Source organism: Triturus cristatus, chromosome 4_1 (genome assembly GCF_964204655.1).
Source record: "Triturus cristatus chromosome 4_1, aTriCri1.1, whole genome shotgun sequence".
Taxonomy (NCBI): domain Eukaryota; kingdom Metazoa; phylum Chordata; class Amphibia; order Caudata; family Salamandridae; genus Triturus; species Triturus cristatus.
The window spans coordinates 980,661,508-980,681,780 of record NC_140585.1 but is presented as its reverse complement, the minus strand read 5'-3'; the positions used below and the strand labels follow the sequence as shown (position 1 = coordinate 980,681,780).

The following is a 20,273-nucleotide window of genomic DNA, read 5'->3' as shown; positions in this document are numbered from 1 at the left end:
AAGATGTAATGTTTTGGTAGAAGGAAGCACCCACCAAGACAAAGACTTTGTCATTCTCTCTTGATCGCCAACTTCTCTCCTGGATCCAGCCCCTGCCGGCACCTCAACTCCAACCCCAACCTCACCTTTTGACACAATCTTCTGCCTGCCAGGCATGCAACTTTCCGCTTTTTGATGCTCCCTTACTTAAAGCACATTGCGTGAAGTTTAGCGAAATTCTTGAGGTGAAACTCAAACCATTGATTGGGCATTTGGATCAGCTCGAGGGCTTTTTGGGTAGAGCTCCTAATAATGTTCCCATTGTGGGCATGAGAAATGTGACAGTGGCCCACTGGAACTTGACCTATTATCCTTGAGTAATCCCACCAACACTGCCCATCAGAGCGCAATCAAGTATCCACCTGCGACCGCTTTGGAAATCCATGGCGATTCATCAAACACCTTGGATGAGGGGGTGAACTGGGGATAATTGTAATCCTGTTTGTCATGCTGTGTCATCTCCTGAACCAACCCCCTAATGTGCTGGCAGCTCTGCTGATGCCCCTTGTCAAGATATTCAGAGTCTCCCCCCCCCCTTCCCTCAACTTATCCTTAAGTGTTGATCCTGGCCAGGGTCTTCGCCTCTAAGAGCTGGTCAATAGGAGTCATGGGACTAGCTCAGGAATAAGGCTGCACATTGGCTATATAAGTACACACACTTTAATGCCTGGGAGCCCAATGAGATAATCATGGTGAGGGCGGGTTGGGTGGCTCGGACACTCAATGAAAAACATCATGGGGGACTTTATTGTCATAAACTCTTAAAGGCCTTCATGTGTCTGTAATACACTGAGTATAAAGAAATCCCACAGTCTAACTGAAACAAAGGTTGTTACCCTTCACCGGGGATTCTTTTACAGACCACCAACCCATTTTTCTGCTCCCACACCAGGATTTCATGTATCCCCTGTAGTGCCCCATGCACTAATATGTTCTCCACACACAGCGATCTGTAGAAGGTAGATTGACTTTATGGGAGCTCACCAATGTCCAATCAGGTACCTACCTGTAATGATACGCCCATAGAGCGCTTTAGTATCACTACGCCGTCATAGAGTTTGAGAGTAGGGTGACGAACCTCATTTGCCAGTTACCCGTAATGAAGATCCAGCACGGCATCCAGCCAGTGACAATTCAGGGGCTTTTGTTAGAGATAGGAGCAATACCAAGAACAGTGGTACAGAGTCTCTTAAAATAATCAGCTGGAATGTGGCTGGCCTTAGATCCAAGATCAACTTACCAGATTGGCTCTATTTTAATAGGGGTTACGACATCGTCGTCTTTCGAGAAACATGGGACATACTGCCTGGATTTGTGGATGGGTACCATTGTTTTAGTGTCCCTGCTATTCCCTCATGTAGCAGCAGTTATGGGGGGTTAATCATCTGGGTGAGCATTGTATTAGCGGCCATGTTAAAACAATAGAGCCCCATGAAAGCAGCTTTCTAATTATAGTAGTCAAAACTGTTTTGACCCTGTACATCATGAATTTTTATAATAATGACTTCAGTGGTTTACCAAACACTAAATTTCCACCACTGTTTAAATATATCTCCAAAATAGTGGATGACTTGACATGTTCAGAGCACATGCTGTATCTCTGTTTGGCTGGAGACATTAATGAGCGGTTGCACAACAACTTCGGAATCCTCATTTAGTGCAATGTCCCCCTGCTAGTACTGACCCACAGTGTGCAAAATTAATTTTTATTTCTTGCCCCACTTGACTTGGTAAATGCACTGGTCATTGCTTGTTTGTCCAGCTGTGAGGTCCCTACTTTTAGAAGGCATGCCAGCCCATCAATTATAGACTATATTTTCGTTACTCACAACTTAGAGGACTTACTCTCACGTGACATTGTCACTCCATCATGCTATAGCTACCACAATCCCATTGAAGTCACACTATCACTGTGTCCTAAGGGAAAGTTTAGGCGTGACATTGGGGCCTGTAATTTGCAACCGGCCACTGTTGGAAATTGGTCTGAAGATTGCGTGATCCTATTCAATTTTTTAAGTGATAATTGGGGTTCATTTGGAGTTGCTGAATTTGCTGAATTTGTGTTTGACAGTGGAGGTTTCAAGGTTCGCAAGTAGTGGAGGCCTTCACCGATCACTGTTCAGGGGATCAGGAAGGCTATCCTGAAACCCATAAGGCTTATACCTGACACCCCAAGATGGTTCAACTCTGAACGCTCAGCAGCAAATAGGGCTCTCCGTTCAGCCCTGGAATCTAAACCCAGGGACTCTGCACTAGTGCCCCTCCAGCATCAGCAATACAAAAAAATCACTGCTAAACGATGACAGGAGGTTGTTGTAGCACAATTGGAAATGTTGGCTCAGGCATCACAGCTGGGCAATAGCGAATCATTTTGGATCTCTAGCCGATTTAAAGTGTAACAACAGACCATCCAGCTCCATTTCCTGTCATATTGTTAGCAATATCTGGGAGGAGCATTTTGGCAAAATATATGCAGCACCTCCATCTCTTGACATTTTTACAATAGATGTCTGCCTAGTAGCTTGTTTTCAGGCAACCTTAGTGGAGATGGGGTACATCCAGCATAGTCACTATTTTTAAAAAACGGATCGCTCACTTCCAGGTTGGCTAATCTCACTCATTGACACTACTGCTGAAATACTCTTTAGAATTATCTACAATAGGATTATGGTTTGGGTTCATGAGCAGTCAGTATTAAATCAATGCCAATATGGGTTTAGGCACAAAGTAGGAACTATTGAAAAATGCCTCAATTTAAATTTAGTCCTAGGGAAATATACAGTGGCAAAACAATCCCTACTTTATTTAGCGTTCATGCGCATATCGTCAGCATGTGAAATGGGCTAAATTGTGGCATCTGCTTGTTGCACGAGGCGTGGAAACAGTTTTAGTTTGTTTCCTTGCCTACCTGCACATCGATATGAGGGCCAGGATCCATATTAGTACGCATTGGGGGGTGTCAGGGGACATTGGCATTCATCGTTGAGTGAGGCAGGGATGCTGACCCCCCCTTATCAATCTTTATTATATTAACGATCTACACTTTTACTTAATATGGGCCACTCCAGATATACCCATTATAAAAGGTAACCCGCTTCCCACACTCCTCTCTGTGGATGATGCAGTGCTCATGGCATGCATTCCCAGGGCACTTTATCAGTTGGTGCATGCCTTCATCAATTTTATGTCCTCCCTTGATCTTCAGACTAATTTGACCAAATCTCATATTATGTCCTTTGGCCCTAAGTACAGATCCCTTTCGAACATGTCAATTAGTACCATTGCTTGAGTAGTATTAACAACTTTCCTTACTTAGGCGCTATTTTTTCAGCTCAAGGATCATGGTCCCGTAATTTTGTTCATCGCACTACCAAACTTTCCATGACCATTGGGTCGCTACGTAGCTTCCCACAACCTGGAGGGGGTGGGGGTTGGCTCCCTTGTCCTCATACTACAAATATATAGCTCACAATGTTTGTCCAATGCTATGTATGAGGCCGAGGTGTGGGGGAATTCTAATTGTATTAACATCCAGTGTGAAGAAAACATATTCTGTAGAATGCTTTTATCTGTCCCTATATCAGAATCACATTTTATTTGCCAAAAATAACTTGGGTACCCCTACATAGCAGATTTGATTAGAGTGAGACCAGTCTTTCTATGGCTTGCCATTTGGCGAAATTATGAGACTCTCATATCAAAAGAGACAATTATAGATTGTCTCTCTTTAGATAAAGGATTATCAGTCCCCTGGCTTGCGTTGTGAAGACTGAATGCCGCAAAATCAGAATCCAATCTATTTTAATGGACTCACTGTCATGTCATGGTGTAAATAAGAAGGCTGCGGCCATTGCTATTTATTACTGCGAGGAATCGAGGCAAACTAAGAGATATGGAGGGGAAGACTAGCGTGACTTGATATCTTTACTTGTGTGAAATAGATTGTACCACTGACTACATTAGGTTTGCTCGCACCTGCTCGGAGCTTTCTCTGCTTTTTGGTTTTAGATCTGATACTATTAAATATTTGCTCAGCTTCCCCTTGGTCTTTGCACATAACCTTGAAACCAAGTCCTGCCCTTGTGGCTATGAATCTGGACAATCCATGCTTCATGTTATATTTTTTGTACATTTTAGGCAAGCTATACTAGATTCTTTTTAACTCAATTTTAAAAAAAAGCACTGCTGTAATATTGGCCAATGCAGACCCACATTTTGATTCTAATTGCAACTAAAAAATGAGGAAGCTGTTTTGCATGTTGGGTCCTTTTTAGGTCTTGCCTTGCTGTCGCGTAAGCGATCGCAATGCAAGACTATTGTAAGCGGCTTTTAAAAGTGCTCCCAAAAAGCGGATTGCATGGCTAGCACGCGCACAATCACGCGCATCGTGCCGCCATGCAATCTGCTTTTTGAGAGCACTTCAAAGGGTCCGCTCCGCCGCCTTGAATGCGCTCCCCCGCCCCCAAGCGTGCGCGTGCCACGCTCCGCCGGGCTTGTTCTTTAATGCATGTTGGGCTTTTATCTCCCCTCCAGTGCAGCCCGTGAGGCGCTGCTTATCCCCCTTCCCTTGTTTTCTCCCCTCCAGTGCAGCCCGTACGGAGCTGCTCAGCCCCCTCGCCTTGTTTATACTTATTCTTTTGTGGCCATAATATGAGCGAACTGCTAGAGGAGTCGACCTCTGAGCAAAGCTGCTTGCGCTTGTGTTTTTAGTTCCGTTTTGTGGCTGGCTGGTAGAGCCCAATGCAATTGATGCGCTCAGTTCACTATGCCCCTGCTCCCTTAACACTTCCTACACTGCTGTCGACCATGTCTCCCACCCCTTATGCTCACCAGAGCCTTGAATTAACGTGTTGTTGTGTTGGTGCATCATGTTCCCACCAAGGGCGGAGTCTGAGCGTATGTTCATGCTCTTAGTGAACAAGAACAGCTGTAGTCCTTTCTCCCTTTCGCATGTATCTGCTCTCTGCTAATTAGCTGTACTGGCGACACCGGACCCCAGACAGATGTTCGGTTGGGCTGGAGACAGAAGACCTGGCAGACCTCTATAGCATCCACACACCGTGGCACTTCGGCTCTCTGGGACTCCCAGCCTCCGTCACAGGTGTGAGGGGGCGTCATAGTAATGCAGCTGACAGTCACAGACAGACCTTCTCTGGGAAGGGGGATCTGAGGCAGAGATATTGATACTAGCGTGCGAGTTGGTTAATAACATTTAAAGTATAGGTAAAGGGCCATGGGTGGGCATCTCAAGCTCTAATAATCACAATACACTTGTTTGTTCATTTACTAAGCTGACTCTCTTGGTTTTAGCATTAGTTTTAATAAAAACTGTATGTGAAGCTTTAGTAAGATTCCTCATCTATGTGTTTCTAAATTTATCAGTCACACAGCGGTTTAAAGGCTGGGTTCGGATAGGCGATTCAGATATTATACCATACCACTCCACCACTCTCTGCAGACAGCACGTTAAACCAGTGAGCTGCTTCCTCTTTCATCTCCACTCAAAGGATATTCGAGGTCCCATAAACTTAAATCTGAATAAAACAATTGTTATTCGAAGAAAAACACTAATTTATGTGACTTAATCTTTTTGATGAGTTCTCTGTGAAAAATCACTATGGGGTGGGTCTCTGGGTGCTTACACAATCGCTGCAGTTATTAAATAGGTTTATTTTATCTACCTACCATGAACGCAAAGCTGGGTTAATTGAGGAAGTGGAGATGAAAGGGGAAGCCGCTCACTGGTTTCTCTCGCTCACCCATTCTTCAGTTCCATCCCCCCGCCGGGCCTCCCTTCACTCCGTTTTTAATTCTTTTCTGCCCCCCTGCAATTGAACAAACTGGGACCTTCCAAGCTCTCACTGCTACTGTGCTTTGCACGCTATGCAATGGGTAAAAGTGAACTTTGGTGCAGTGTTAGCTGCAGAACACGGTCTCCATCTCTCCCTGCAGCCTGCATGTTCAAATAGCCTGTGGCCGCCCACCTCTGTAATTTACTTTTATGCCTCCTGATTAGTTAATTAAATACTAATTTTTTTTATTTTTTCCAGATTACAGCAAAATATAATAAACATCTGGCTACAGTATGAAGGCAGCCCATTATACAGAGAGAGCCCCATGTGCATAATTTTGTGACACAAAGCTTATTATATCATAAACTACTCCGGGTGTGGTGGAACCGGCTGACTCACTCCATTGCTGTATCCCAAGATGAACATCCAGATGCCCTGTGCATAGAAATAGCTGCCTCTGATTGCTTTCACTACACCCTGTCAGCTGCTAATTCTCTCTGTCCCCACCTCTCTCTTTGCCCCTTTCATCGTTATCACATCCCTCAACTCCGCTCTTAGCGCATGCACATTCCAAAAGGATGGTGGACTGCTTACATAGATATAAAAAGCATATAATATTTATAGTTCTACAAAGTTGCTAATAATACAGTATGTATACAATATTCAGGTACGTGCTTGCCCATGTGTTCTCTTCCTATTGTCTCGTGCAGTGGTGCAACTGCAGCAATGCGGGGCACTTTACATGTGCATCAATTCTGTCTTTCCTCTTGGTTTTAAAGCACTACTACTACCTCCTCTGTTTGCCACTGTTTCCTCTCCATCCCCTTTTCTTCCTATCCCTTTAAAAAGGTCAAATGAATACTCCACTGCAAACAAAAGAGCATAACTAAAAAGAGTGTCATTTGCAACGCCAATAGCTCTTATTTTCAATAATGCGAGACTGATTGCATTGCACACCGGTCCCAGTGGCAATTCCTCATTCTAAGTCCTATAGGCAGTGCTGCAGCTCTGTCTCTGTTCATACATTCACTACACTCCAAACCAAAACACATAGGTAAAAGACGTTATCATTTACAACACCAATAGCTCTAACTCTAAAAACGCGAGACCTATTGCATTGAAAATGCTTGTTTTAATTTGCCTTTCAAGCATGCAGGTCCATGTAATACAACACATATCACTGCTATTGATGTCTTTTCATTTCGTTTATTGCTTTCTTTGTATATCTATATGTTCTTGCTATGATTGATACATTTTTATGTTTTGCACGATGTAATGCTTTTATGGATGGTAGATTACCTCAGAATAAAGTTTTATTGAACTCACTTGAATAATACATGGAATACCCCATTAGAGGAGCCCTACTAAAAAATGAGGTTGCATATCCTGTCTTATATTCAAAATGTATGTGAAGAGTTTGAGTATGGTGTCAATAAAATGTAAGTGGTAAGCAAATGTTGGTAGTATGTCTCCAAAATGTAACACCAGTAGCATAGCAGAATCAAACTGCAGAGCAAAATATTTTTTCATTGGCATTGTGGTAAAAAATACTAATAATCCAGGATATTTCCATTTTAGCATGTCTTTTAATTATTTCATGTATACAAAAAGAAAGCATCTTTTTCATGGTCGCGTTTTTCCATCCACTCTTTGGTGTAAGCATGGTAGATCACAATGGATACCTACAACCATTCATTGAAAAACCGCCAAGGAGGACTCTGAATTGACATTTTAAAATTGCAGCACATAAATGCAAGCAAAGTGCAATATTTGGAAATCGCTGAGTTGAATCTTTGTAGAACGGATATCAATAAGGGTGGGCGTAAAATTCCGTTCCGCTCGCGGAACTTGCGAAATTTCGTCATTTTCGCGTTCCGCGTGGAACGCGAAAATGTCGAAACGTCCGCGATCCTCAGCGGAACGGAATTCAGGGGCATGAGGACAGTACAAAGTACTCCAGTTGAGTAGAGGTATTGCACAAAACGGTGGCATCTTCCTGGATCAATATGTAGTTACGTGTATCGCTGCCAAAGATCACTTTCTCCATGCAGATAAATATAATCTCTCATACCTCCCTTCCTGCCGGGATTGGGGACTTGTGACGATTTATGATGACGTGGAACACATTTTTTCACACCATAGAGAGTTTGGCACCATTTTCATGCCACAGGTGGGCACGCGGGTCTCTTTTCCTGTGGTGAAAGGCACCTGCATCTGTTTTTGTGCCATAAATGGACATGCACATCCCTTTTCCTGTGGTTATGGCCACCTGCATCAGTTTTCATGCCAAACGTGGGCACATATAACACTTTTCCTGTGACTGAGGGGCGGCTACATCTGTTTTCATGCCAAATGTGGGCACACACATTGGGTGCTTTAAATGGAAACATAGAAGTGCTGGCACTCACTATACATAGTATCTGTTTTCCTCCGAGAAGTGCCGGTACTACGTACGTTATTCATTTCATATAGCACACATGCATGTCATTTCCTTTCATTAGAGGGCACGCATCTCTCCTCACGCTAAAGGAGCACATACATTACGTCTTTCCATAGGAAGATACTCGCACCCCTTCTTTTGGTTTGGTTCACTTAACCATGCTCTTTTAACGTGATTGGCCAAAAGCAGATGACGTGATATGAACATGGAGCCTCCCTCCTACGCATAACCACGTTGCATACCATCCATGAGCAGTCACCGCTCTTTTCCTGTGTGATATGAACATGCAGCATCCCTTCTGAGAGACCTGAGGGCATCGTGGTGCGCGTGCACAGTCTTCTAACACATGCACGCACGGCCCTCCTGGCGCGAGAGGGCACGCAGATAATGCTATGATTCAGACGTGGCTCGAGCGAAGAGGCATGCGAACTCGTAAAGAAGCCCCGCCCCCGAATTCTCCGCGAGCACATGAAATTCCGCGTGTTCGCGGAGTTTTTTTGCCGTTTCGAGGAATTTTACGAAAGGCAACTTCGCAAATTCCGACCACCTCTATTAAATATCTTTTCAGTACCACCTTCTGCGTAAGGAATGACACTGGAAAATGTTCATCATCTCATGTCGTTACCTAATAAAATTATTGTGTCTTCCTAGTTATTATTTCACTGACATAAATGAAGAACTTCTTTACAGCATCTGAGATCTTTGACATTGTTAGTTGTTGCAAAGTCATCCTGTGTGCCCTGTGCACCCCCATTTTTATGCTGACTGGTACTGGTGGTAACTGACTCTGACTGCCCCTGGGCTCTGTCTAATCAGGCTCATTGCCAGTGCTATGTTGACAATACAGTGAAAACATACACATACACGAGGGTACACTATATATTAGGGTACACTTATAATTTGAATGACCTATTTTGTATGCACCTAGTAGTAAATAGGGAAGGGGGATTAACGCTACCTACAGGTCCCTTGTATATAATAGAGCATGGCAGTTTAGAGGCCAGAAGCCCTTTCTGCACTTGCATGTGAACACTGCTGAGAGCCTGAGGTCATATTAAAAAACAGCCTTTTATTGCAGCACTGCTTTTAAATGTAAATCGTGACTGAACTTCACTCTTGTGGCAGGGGCACTTAAAAAGTGATCAACTAAACTATGTTGTCATTTTAGGTACCCCAGGGTCACCCCTAGGTGTCCCAGGGGTGGGGGGACATGTCATTATAAGTAGGGGCCTTATAAAAGATGTTTTATATGCCCTGGGGCTAGAGAAAGTTCACATTACACTTTCTCAATTGTAGTAAAATGCCTCCCCAAATCGACTTTTGTGCTAGGAGCACTGTGGGGTCTACACTATTTTTGCATATTCAGGACCACTAAAGTCTTCCCTAGTTGTCCCAGGGTAGGGGGCATGTAACTATAAACAGGGCCTTCCTATAAGATGCTTTTATATGCCCAGGTGATGGAAAAATTGCACATTTCATTTTCCCGATTGTAGATACCTAGCCCCATAGGATAACACTGCAATAGTTTATGAACACATAACTATTGCTAGGAATTAAATCAAAAATACCATTCAATGATTTCGGAGAAAGCGCTAAATATTTAAAAAATCATATCTCATCTTCCCTAAATTGGATGCTTGTCATTTTAGTGTCATTTTAATGATAGCAATATTTCCTATTTTTATAAATTTGTGTTGGATTTTATTGTGTGTTGTGTTTTAATTATTTACTGAATTGGTGTATGTAAATGCTTTACAATGTTAAGCATCACTGCTCGTGGCCAAGCTACCAAAGTTGAGCATGTGAATAATTTATTGAAACCTATACTGAGCCCTATACCGTGTAAATGGCCTTATTGACAGTGATAGCTGCATGTTTACCACTACTAATAACCCACTTTGCAACATTAGGTTTCTATTTCTGACAATTTCCTTGTCATCTATGGCTGCTTACAGAGGTTATTAGAGTTTATCTTGAAACAAACTATTCAAAAAGCTAAAATGACTGAAGAGTACTACTCGACAAATTTTAAACACAATTCCATGCTTCCATTTGTAATTCAGTATCTTTCTAGACATATGGCTTTTCCATTTAAATTGGGGGGTTTTCTCAATTTTCTGGCTTTAGCTCTGTCTGTTTCTGATTCTTCATTTCACCCGCCAAGTGCCTATGAAGTGCAACATAAAACAAACATGAAAATCCTTGATATTTCAATAGAAATGTGAAGTTAGTATACCTGGTAATTTTTTTGTAAATTCCACCAGGACCTGGACGTGGCTTGTAGCCATTTCTGTAAGAAGCAAAAAGTTTTCCTCAGCATTGGAATCTTCCTGGAGCTACAAAACACACAAATAAATATAACATGAATCGTAAATGTAATACTCAAAATATCATTACCACTTAATATTAATGATAATCTTCAATGCAGATCAGCCAGTTGGTTTGCACACAACAGATGTAAAAACCCTTGGAAATTATACCACAAAATATAGTTAAAGAGATTCAAAGTCTTATAGGCCCTTATTAAACAAAATATCTCCGGGTTTGAGATGCGTCTTCTTTTACTAGGGACGTGTGTCGTGGCAGAGAGGAATTACATAAATAATCCCTCTTATAGGAAAACTGATTCTGACCCATGAAAATATCCAGATCTTTGCTTTTGGACACTTGGAGGGCTATTTGACCACCATCAATTTTCTTTAGTACACACCACATATAGTTTGCGAGGCATTTTAGCGGGTGCTCCCTTTGTTTTTTCCACCTGCCAGTTTTATGCATAGTTACTATTTTGTGTGTAGTATTTAGTTTTGTGTATATTAAAGTACCATAATAAAAAATAAAAAAAATCTACTTTCTGGACATTGATATATCTTGTGTTATTTGTTGCATTGGTTATTTCTAAGTTTCTTGCCCAGACACTAAATATTGCCCCCAGACCCTACAACCTAGACGTCTGACACATCTTTACTGGTGTATATATAGTAAAGTAGACCTGAAGAACAGTAATGGTATTCACACAGGGTATTTTGGAGGTCCTCACACTCAAGATTAGGGACTGAGACCACCAAGGTCTATCAGGAAAGCCCCTGCACCATTGTATGTCACAGTTGAAGTACTGCAGCAGAAACACCAGCAATAGGACCAGAAAAAGGTTAAAACATTGTTTGTTGCTTCTACTCTGCCTCTAAGGGATGGGAGACATTTCCCAATCCAGACTGAGAAGTCTGAAGTCTGGAGACATCTAGTACTGGCTCCAACCATCATTTACTCTCAAGCCAGAAAACCAGGCTCAACAAGTCCAACTAACAAAATGCATTCAAGAGAGAGACAGCATGGAGGTAACCAGCCACTACCTGCTAGAATAGAGCCTAAAATAAGCTATCCCAACCGAGATATTACAGGAATGGTGCTTAAAAACAGACAGTTAGTTAGATCTCCTTCCCTTGGAACTGCATCAACATAATAGGGAGACTTCCCATTGCCAGATATTGCTAAGAGGGGCTCTGATACCCTATGACAAGCAGGCATGTGGTAAGACTCTGACTCCAGTGATCTAAGGTACAACATTACCCATTTGTACGGCAGAACCCGGTCACCTGAATATGCTGTAGACCCAACAATGCAGGGTCAGAATTAGTAAACTGCAAGGTTTTACCTGACTTACCGATAAGCCGATGAACCAGCCACTGCATACCAGTAGCCATTGCCCAGAAGCACTTACTAGCCACCATCATCAGGGTCAATCTTCATAGATGTCTACAAGTCTGACATTAGCATGCATGCTACTTCTATCTATTTTAAAAACTCTTTAGAGCTAGTAATCCATTCATAGAAGAAATCACAGAACTCATCATCAGCACATTAACAACTCAAGTAACATCTGCCCCCTGAAACATGGCTCCTTCATAAAAATGTCATAAACAAAGCTTTCCTTCTCCCAAAACCTCTACACATCATAGAACACCCCTTCAACCCAACCACCACTAAAATCCACACCCTCAACATGGTTCAGTCATTCAGATTCTCATTTTCCAGTACTACTTGACTGGTGTGATCACAATGGCATCTCCATCAGCATTTAGAGCCCTTCTTAGCCAACAAAAATCAATACTGATCCTTTTCATGAACTTGATTCCACCCACAGCTTTAGCTCCCAGCCAGACACACTCAATCACACATTAAAAGCCATATTTTGACTTCTACATCTTTCAGTAATCATGCACCCTAAATCTAAAACCCTTCACACTGTGGAAGTCAAAAATACTCACAAAAAGTGAGTGGGCCATCTAGAGACAAAACAAGTAATGTCAAAAAGCCTACCTGAAGAAGACACTGTAAGTCAAAAACATCTGGTCCATGAACAAGAACCTTATGTTAACAGCAAAATACACCCACTTCACAGTAAATGTGTCAGCGAGACCTGAATCAGCAGTTCCGTGGCACTTTCAAACTTGACAAACATTGCATCAACTCAGCCGTCCAATACCAATCATATTGATAGTGCCATATACTTTACCACGTAGCTGCGGTCCTCCATAACATCCTGCCCAACTGGCCAATCTTCCAACCACATGGAACCCCATGATGCTTTCCTCGAGTTTCTATGCTTGGAATAATTTCTCGAAGCATTGGGAAATGACTATCAGCAGACAGGAGTCTTTACATTATCAAACTGTTGATTTTGGCTTTTATGCTGTTTCACTGTCTCTAATGCTTATGGATCAATCATTTTCTCCACGTGTGTAGGTCTGGCTGGCTGGATGTGTGCATATGAAGGAGTATTCTGCTGGTGTCCATAGCCTCACATGCAGTTTCCTATGATGGCACACTAGAATGTTCTTTAAGGTTGGTGTGTGAGACTGGACAATTAGCAGTTGGAGAGAGACTGAGAAACTGCCAGGAGATGCGGTGCTCCTTTGGCACATTCTAGTATGCTATGGATGCCACAGGCCTGAGAAGATCCCTGGTCAGGCCTCAAGGCTCTTTCCATCTACTCATATCAGTGCTCTAGGTTCAAATCTTATAGGTAGTTAATTAGTTACGGTATCCACTTCACTCAGAAACAAGCATTGGTAAATGCATTTTGCTTCGCCTATGGGATTCATAATAAGTTATGATGTGTGGGAACAGTGTATGAGTGCAGAGTGAATTGTGTGAGTGCACTCTTTTTCAGGGAGTGGTGCATGAATAAAGGCTGATAAGTGTCTCAGTGCAGGGTGAAAGTGCATCAATGCATGGTGATTGATGTGTGTTCAGTGCAGAAGGAGAATTGTGAGAATGGACAGGGTGAGAGGTGTTACCCTGTACAAGATAAGAGGTATGTGAGCATAGGGTGAACACTGGCAAATGAAATGGCAGAAAGTAATTTGGCTGCACAGAAGCCCAGTATGTTCATTAGTTTGCACTTTAAGGTCTTATGAACATATATATACATAAATTGTCATCACTAGACGTACATGTGCTTAGTTTTGAATCTACGCACAAATCCCAATATTACAAATCCAGTATTTCTGGATCCAAAACAAAGTATGAATGTAATACTAATGGGTCTTGCTGACCAAAAATGCTGTAGCAGATTAATTTGCATATCTGAGTCCGCTGCATCCCTGCTCTCGCTCCCATTAATATTGTGGTCAAAGGTTGAGAAGAGTGTTCCTCCAACACAAGCACTACTGACAAGAGTAGACATCAATACTTATTTTATCTTCCAATAAAATCCAGAAAATTCTGGGCACAAGGAGCATAGGGACAGCTTGCGAAATACCAAAAATATATCTTCATCAAAAGTACAATTTAATCTACTCAGCATTGACATAGACTACCAGATACAGCAGCGAAAAACAAAATACAAGTGGCAACAAGTCGAACTGTACTCCACATTTATGATAGAAATTTATAGGTAAGGTTCTAAATTGATAAACAAAATGGTGGATATCTTTTACATTGAGACATAGCTGTCTATACTGTACACATTTCAAACACACACTACATGCAACGCTACCACATTCGCTTCAGTTAATCAACTCAGCGGCATATTCACAAGCCCCTATCCCCATGGGAACGTTACTTTTTTTGACGTTCCCGTGGCGATAGGGCCAGCGCCCTATTCTCAAGGCAGCGTTAACCTACTTAATGTGGATTAAAGCCATGTTAAGTGGCTTAACACTGCCTTGAGAATAGGGCCCCTTTCACGCTAAACTTAGCGTGAAAGGGGGCGTGCAGTGGGTGTTCCAGTGGGCATACCACCGCAACACCCATTGACTTTGACGCTACCGCCTATTATCAAGGGCGGCGATAATAGGTTTGCAGCGCCAAAATCTTAAGGTGGCTGAACGAGGAGAAAACCTTTATTTCTCCTCGTTTTTGATTTTTCCATGTGTGCTGCATGTGGCAGCACACATGGAAAAATCAAACTGGCATTTTCGGTTTGTTAATGTACAGGAAGGGACACTTTCCTGTGCATTAACAAACCTCCCTGCTCGCAGACACTGGTGCAAGGGTGCCTGTTTTGGCGATCAATCGTTAGATTTATCGCCGTTGGTGTGGGAAACGCCAGGCTGCACCACATTCTTGTGAATAGGGTGCAGACTGGCGTTTCCCAAGTCGCGGTGAGAGACCTTAAGCCAAGGAGGCTAACACCTCTCACCGCCACTTCATTGTGAACATACCCCCTCAGTCTTATTTACGAAACATATACTTGTGGCTCTACTGCCACCAAACTCAAACAAGTACATTTTGAAATAAAAATAGGCCTCTAATTCTTCGAGAGCAATGGGGTGGAGGGAGCAAGCGAATTGTACAGTGGGGCACAAAACGACATGACAATGGGGGTAGGTTGGGGCAGCCGCGGTCGGTAGTAGGAGTAACTGCAGGGCAGTGACGTGGGGAGGGGGAGGGGCAGGGTGGGGGTGGTAAACTATGGATTACGGAGGTTTACAGGTAAATTAACATATAAATTAATAAAACAAATTTCGTTCCGTGCACTGCATCCCCAAATGCGATGCAGTGCACGCAACGATATTCGTTTTATAAATTTATATGTTAACTTACCTGTAAACCTCCGTAATCCATAGTTTACTACCCCCCTCCCCACGTCACCGCCCTGCAGTTACTCCTACTACCGACCGCGGCTGGGTTGGGGACAACAAAAGTTCGTAAAAGAGGCAAAGCTAATAAACAAGTACAAAGGCATACACAAACAAACAGGCACAAACAAATACAAATCTTATGCACTCGCAACACATACAACACTTGTACAGAAGCGCACGCATGTCATACAATGTGATACTCATGACTTTACACATCTATTACACAGACATAGATACGCTTACTGATATACACAGTAACTTGTGCACACACTCACATAAGAGGAGAATTACGAAGAAAGCATTTACACATATACGTGCGCATAAATTAATTTGTACTTGACGAAGAGAAGAGGAATTGTGCACGTAGTCTTTCTGAAGTCGGTCACCTGCTGGGCATATAAGGATTATTTGTGTTTCACAGGAGGCAGACTACAAGCCCCAGAAGGCTCAATAGAGAATGAGCCGGGGGAGCTGATACTGAGCCAGTGTTCTAGCTATGAGAGGCACAAAACATCTTCATAAAAGTGGCGTTTGAGAAAGTATGCTTGTCTATCAATGGTTTTAGATGCCTTACCTTTGAGATTGCAGGCAGAAGTCCTGGGTACTCAGTGATGGAGCATGGTCCGTGAGATAATCACCAAAGCTCCTGTTGATCACAGTATGACGGCATATGCTTCACTCATGCTATCGATTAGCAAGAGCAGCGCATGGATTCTCATAAGCAAAATAAAATAAACAAGATGGCTGGCGCTGCTTTGGAATGCATAATAGAAATGCATTTTAATTGTGAGTTCCAAAGGAGTGCCACCCATCTTATATGCTGATGTTCTCCAATATTAATATAGAGCAGAGAAAGTAGCATGAAGACTAAAGCAGCTGACCTTAAAGCTGGAGAACAGAGTTCGAGTCTTGGGGAGGCTCAACATCCTGTGATTCTGGGCAAATCACTTTACACTTAATCGGTCCGTGAATGTGTCTGTCTCCCAAAAAAAGAAAGCGCTTGAAATGCGTGCAGCCACAAGGAGATTAGGTAACGGGCGGAATGATTATGTAAGACAAGTGCTACCTTCATGTCAAGTTTGTGCTATATAAAACTACAAAACAACAATGTGGTGAGAGAAATGATTGTATCTTCCTGAGAGGCAGCCATATAAAGTCAGGCTTTCAAGACCGAGAAAGATAATAATAAAAGAGCCAGCATGAACCTGAGAGCTGTTGGATATGCATGCAAGCCTGGTGCAGACAAAACATCAATTAAAGCAGATGGAAACAGTAATTGAGCCTGGGCAAACTGATAGGAGCAAACACACGAGAAAGACAGGAAATAGCATGCTACAGCCAATAGAAATGGAGGAAAGGTAAGTGACATGCACAGGAACTAATGAAAAGCAAAGTTAGGGATTTAAGCCCCTTTTAAGATATATATTAACAATAGATTTCACAAGCACAGCGAAAGAGCTGTGCAGGCAAAACCTAAAAAGGACAAAATGAGAGTGACTCAGATTAAAGAATCGTAGATGATCTGCCAGGAGTCCTCATTCTTCTTGAAGATTGACGTTGCTTGTTCTGATTCCATCAGGGAGATAGGACTCAAATAATGAATGAGGGATAGGTAGTCCCTGCTTAGGTCACAAGACTTGTACATGATTAAGTAAAAGGTGTTGTATGTATACCTATTATGTCCTTGTGTTCCAGGTGAGTTCTATCAGAGTTATTTTGCTGCAAGTTCATCTACCTGCTACAGTTTGTAGTAAGAGAAATATTACCTGTCTGGAGGATTTTGACTCTGCCATCTCCCACATGACATGAAAGTACTCTGGATCCTGCTTTACTAAATGCATTCCAATTCATGAAACCAGGCAACCCCAGTACATAAACCATAGCATCTTTATGATAATGTAAAAGCAAAAAAGGCTAAGTGCCTCATCACGACTCTGGGGGTCCACGGACCACCTGACTCACGGTTGCATGGTCGCGCGGCAGTCTTCAAACCACCCTTTTAAAAACAGGGCAGTCGGGCCTCATTGGGACAACTGCAACGGCCAGGGATCAGTGATGCCTGGCGGTGGTGCATCAGTCTTGAGGCCGCAATATGCTTGCCCAGGCTGCTGCAGCCCTGCCAAGCATATTATGAGTTTCCTCACGCCACACTTTTCATGACGGTGCGACCACCAAAGGGACCTTACAGGGCCCCCTTGTGCCTCTGTGCCATAGGGTGCATGCATGGGGGCACATGTTTTGCCCCCCTGTGCCCATGCACCCCAGTACCTGCAGGTGAACTGCAGCAGTCCATTCCGTGCAGGTACTGATTTTGACGTTCTCATTGCAATGCCTATTTCTTAGGCACTGCTGTGGTAACGCCACAGAAAAACCTGCCAGACAAGATAAAACTCCTAATTAGGTGGGCGTTTCAACCAGCTATTTGGGGGTGCGGGAGAGGGGCGGTCCCGCTCCTGTAATGCATAACTCGCAAAGAGGCCCTCAGGAGTGAGTTTTAGGCTTACCTTGCAGTATTCAGATAACAATAACTCAGGAAGACCGTCTGTTTATTCATAGACTTGTAGCCAAAATGGCTAAAAGACAATTTTGCTTATGTGTAAAGCACTATGTACTTTGTGACATAAGTAAACCAGTCCCATATTATGAACTGTTGATTCATGACGAAATGAGGAGCTACAATAGCACCCTGATGTAATGCACTGCTCAACTATTGTTTTTTTTTTATAAAGATTTCATAAATTAACAGGTTTTTTAACATAGTGTGTTAATCCATAGGTTGCTTGTAAATATAAATATAAGGTTAGGTATTGCCAACATTTCAATAAATTAATAATCTCAAATATTTCTTACAATTAATCACAATTAATAATCTGGCTGTAACGGACACTCTGAATGATTACTGGGCACTCAACATTCTATGAAGGCAGATCAGTTTCTTTCTTTTTACCCTAATATATAATTATACTTAAGGCATTCTTGGTCGACCACATAGCCTTTTTTTTTAGAAAAGGTGAAGGCATTAATTAACAAAGAGGGACACTGTTGCAGGATTTACTCATCAGAAAAAAGGATACTGGCATTCTGGTTTTTCTAAGGCGGCCAATTTTAGTGGTTAAAAGAACTAAGCTTGCCCTAGGTTAGCAACAAGAACAGAAACTGACTGCCCTAGGAAGAACTAAAAAAAAGAAAATGGTATACTGTAGTGATAATTTCATGTAAATACATTCATGTTATATTGATTGCTATTTTTTCCTGGTTTTTGTGCACAATTGAAATGTGTTGAATTTCCCCACTGATTGCGGGTTTTTGTGATGTGTTCAATGTTTCACTTATGCAATTTAATTTGTGTTCGTTTTCCTTCTTTCACCATAGATCTAAAAAACATTATGGAATTTATGTGGGTGCACAGGTAGGCTTAAAATCTTCTGATAAATTTACTCATGATTGATCTAGCCATATTCACGATGGAAATGAATTCTTTCATTGTGGCATGAATATGTTTACATGAATTTATCCCTACAGTATACATTTTCTATTTTTGAGCGATCTTTGCCCAGGTTACGTGGGGTTAGATGGGTAAACCTCTCTTTAGTACTTTCTGCATATTCTACCTGGGGAAGAAAGCAAGCACTTCATATAGAAAGCAAGAGCCCCTCTCCTTTCACTTGAATGCAGTGCTTGAAAAGATGACCCTCTGACCAGTGATTAAATAGTCAAAAAATATATGCTGGGGACCAACGTTGTGCTCAGAAGCACATCTATCGAAGGTTGGGAAGCCAAATACCAAGGCAGCATAATCTTGATTCCACCAGATATAGACCACTAGATATAGTGGCAGAGAGCAGACGGTCTCTGCCTCTACATCTCACTCATACAGGTTCATTTTCATGCATGCTTTCTCCCTTTATCACTGTGTTTCCATCTTTCTGCTCCTCCTATTCTCATTTTGTGTTGTTCTCTGTCTTGCTCACATCACACACATATGCTTGTGAAGTAAAATAATCAAAGTGAGAGTCACCAATCAGAATTCAGACCACCCTATATCACTGAGATGATGATTAGTCAGATCAAAGATGATGCTCTTCAGATCAGAGAGAGTGGTAACTATTTATTTCTTGACCTTATTACTAGGCCTGGATGTAAGTCAAATTAAGGTTTCTTTACCACGCCTACATGGGTGGTCAAAATGTGACATACCAACTCCACTGGTTACGTTTCATACTCAAAATAAATTACCAAACTATGTTATTTCCTTCATGTGACTCGGTGTTCGGAATTTCAAGCTGCCCTGAAAGTCCCAATGATGGTTCATTTAAAGCATGAAACCCAGTCAGGGCTCCAGGAGACCAGATACATTGCGCCAAATATCCTCCTATGTCACTCATTGTGCACAGATTACAAGAATGGCTAGTGCTCTGACAGGCCCGGGGTGGGAACCCTGGGGACCTGGTTTTTGTGTGCCACAGAAAATCTAAAATGCATCAAACAAAGAGTTGTGTTACAAGGACAGCTGATGGAGTGAAATACAAAGTAAGAAAAGGTACCACTGTTAGAGAACTGGGTAATTTATAGATGATTTTATGTTTCTTCAAACCAGTGTCATTTACAGTACTCACAAGTTTTGTGGTCATGTCTTGCGGGATACATTGTCGGTTATATGACTCCATTATGTAACATAGAAGATCCTGTTGCTCTTGTGTGAATTCAATTTTCTCCTGTGCTGACATAAAGGCAAAAGATATGGCTTTAAAGGAGGAAGTTAGCATCAAAACTCACTGTGTTGAAAAACATTGAAAAATTGTACATCAGAAAGTTGAAACTAAAAACGTATTTGAAGTGGCTTCCATTTAATCAATAGTTATTTATAGCCTGTATTGTGTCTGAGGTGGTATTGAGGTACGCGAATTGTACCGT

The 20,273-nt window shown here is 42.2% G+C and overlaps 1 protein-coding gene across 2 annotated transcripts in view; it reads right to left on the bottom strand.

Annotated features, from left to right (window-relative positions):
- The window catches only part of NR1H4 (nuclear receptor subfamily 1 group H member 4), a 338,233-nt gene that overhangs the window by 49,945 nt on the left and 268,015 nt on the right, over positions 1–20,273 (bottom strand). For both annotated transcript variants that reach the window (XM_085653893.1, XM_085653894.1), the window contains 2 exons: positions 19,976–20,074; positions 10,508–10,607 (listed from right to left, as the gene is read on the bottom strand). In XM_085653893.1, coding sequence (XP_085510019.1) covers positions 10,508–10,607; positions 19,976–20,074 — 199 coding nt within the window. The remainder of the gene's footprint in view (positions 1–10,507; positions 10,608–19,975; positions 20,075–20,273) is intronic.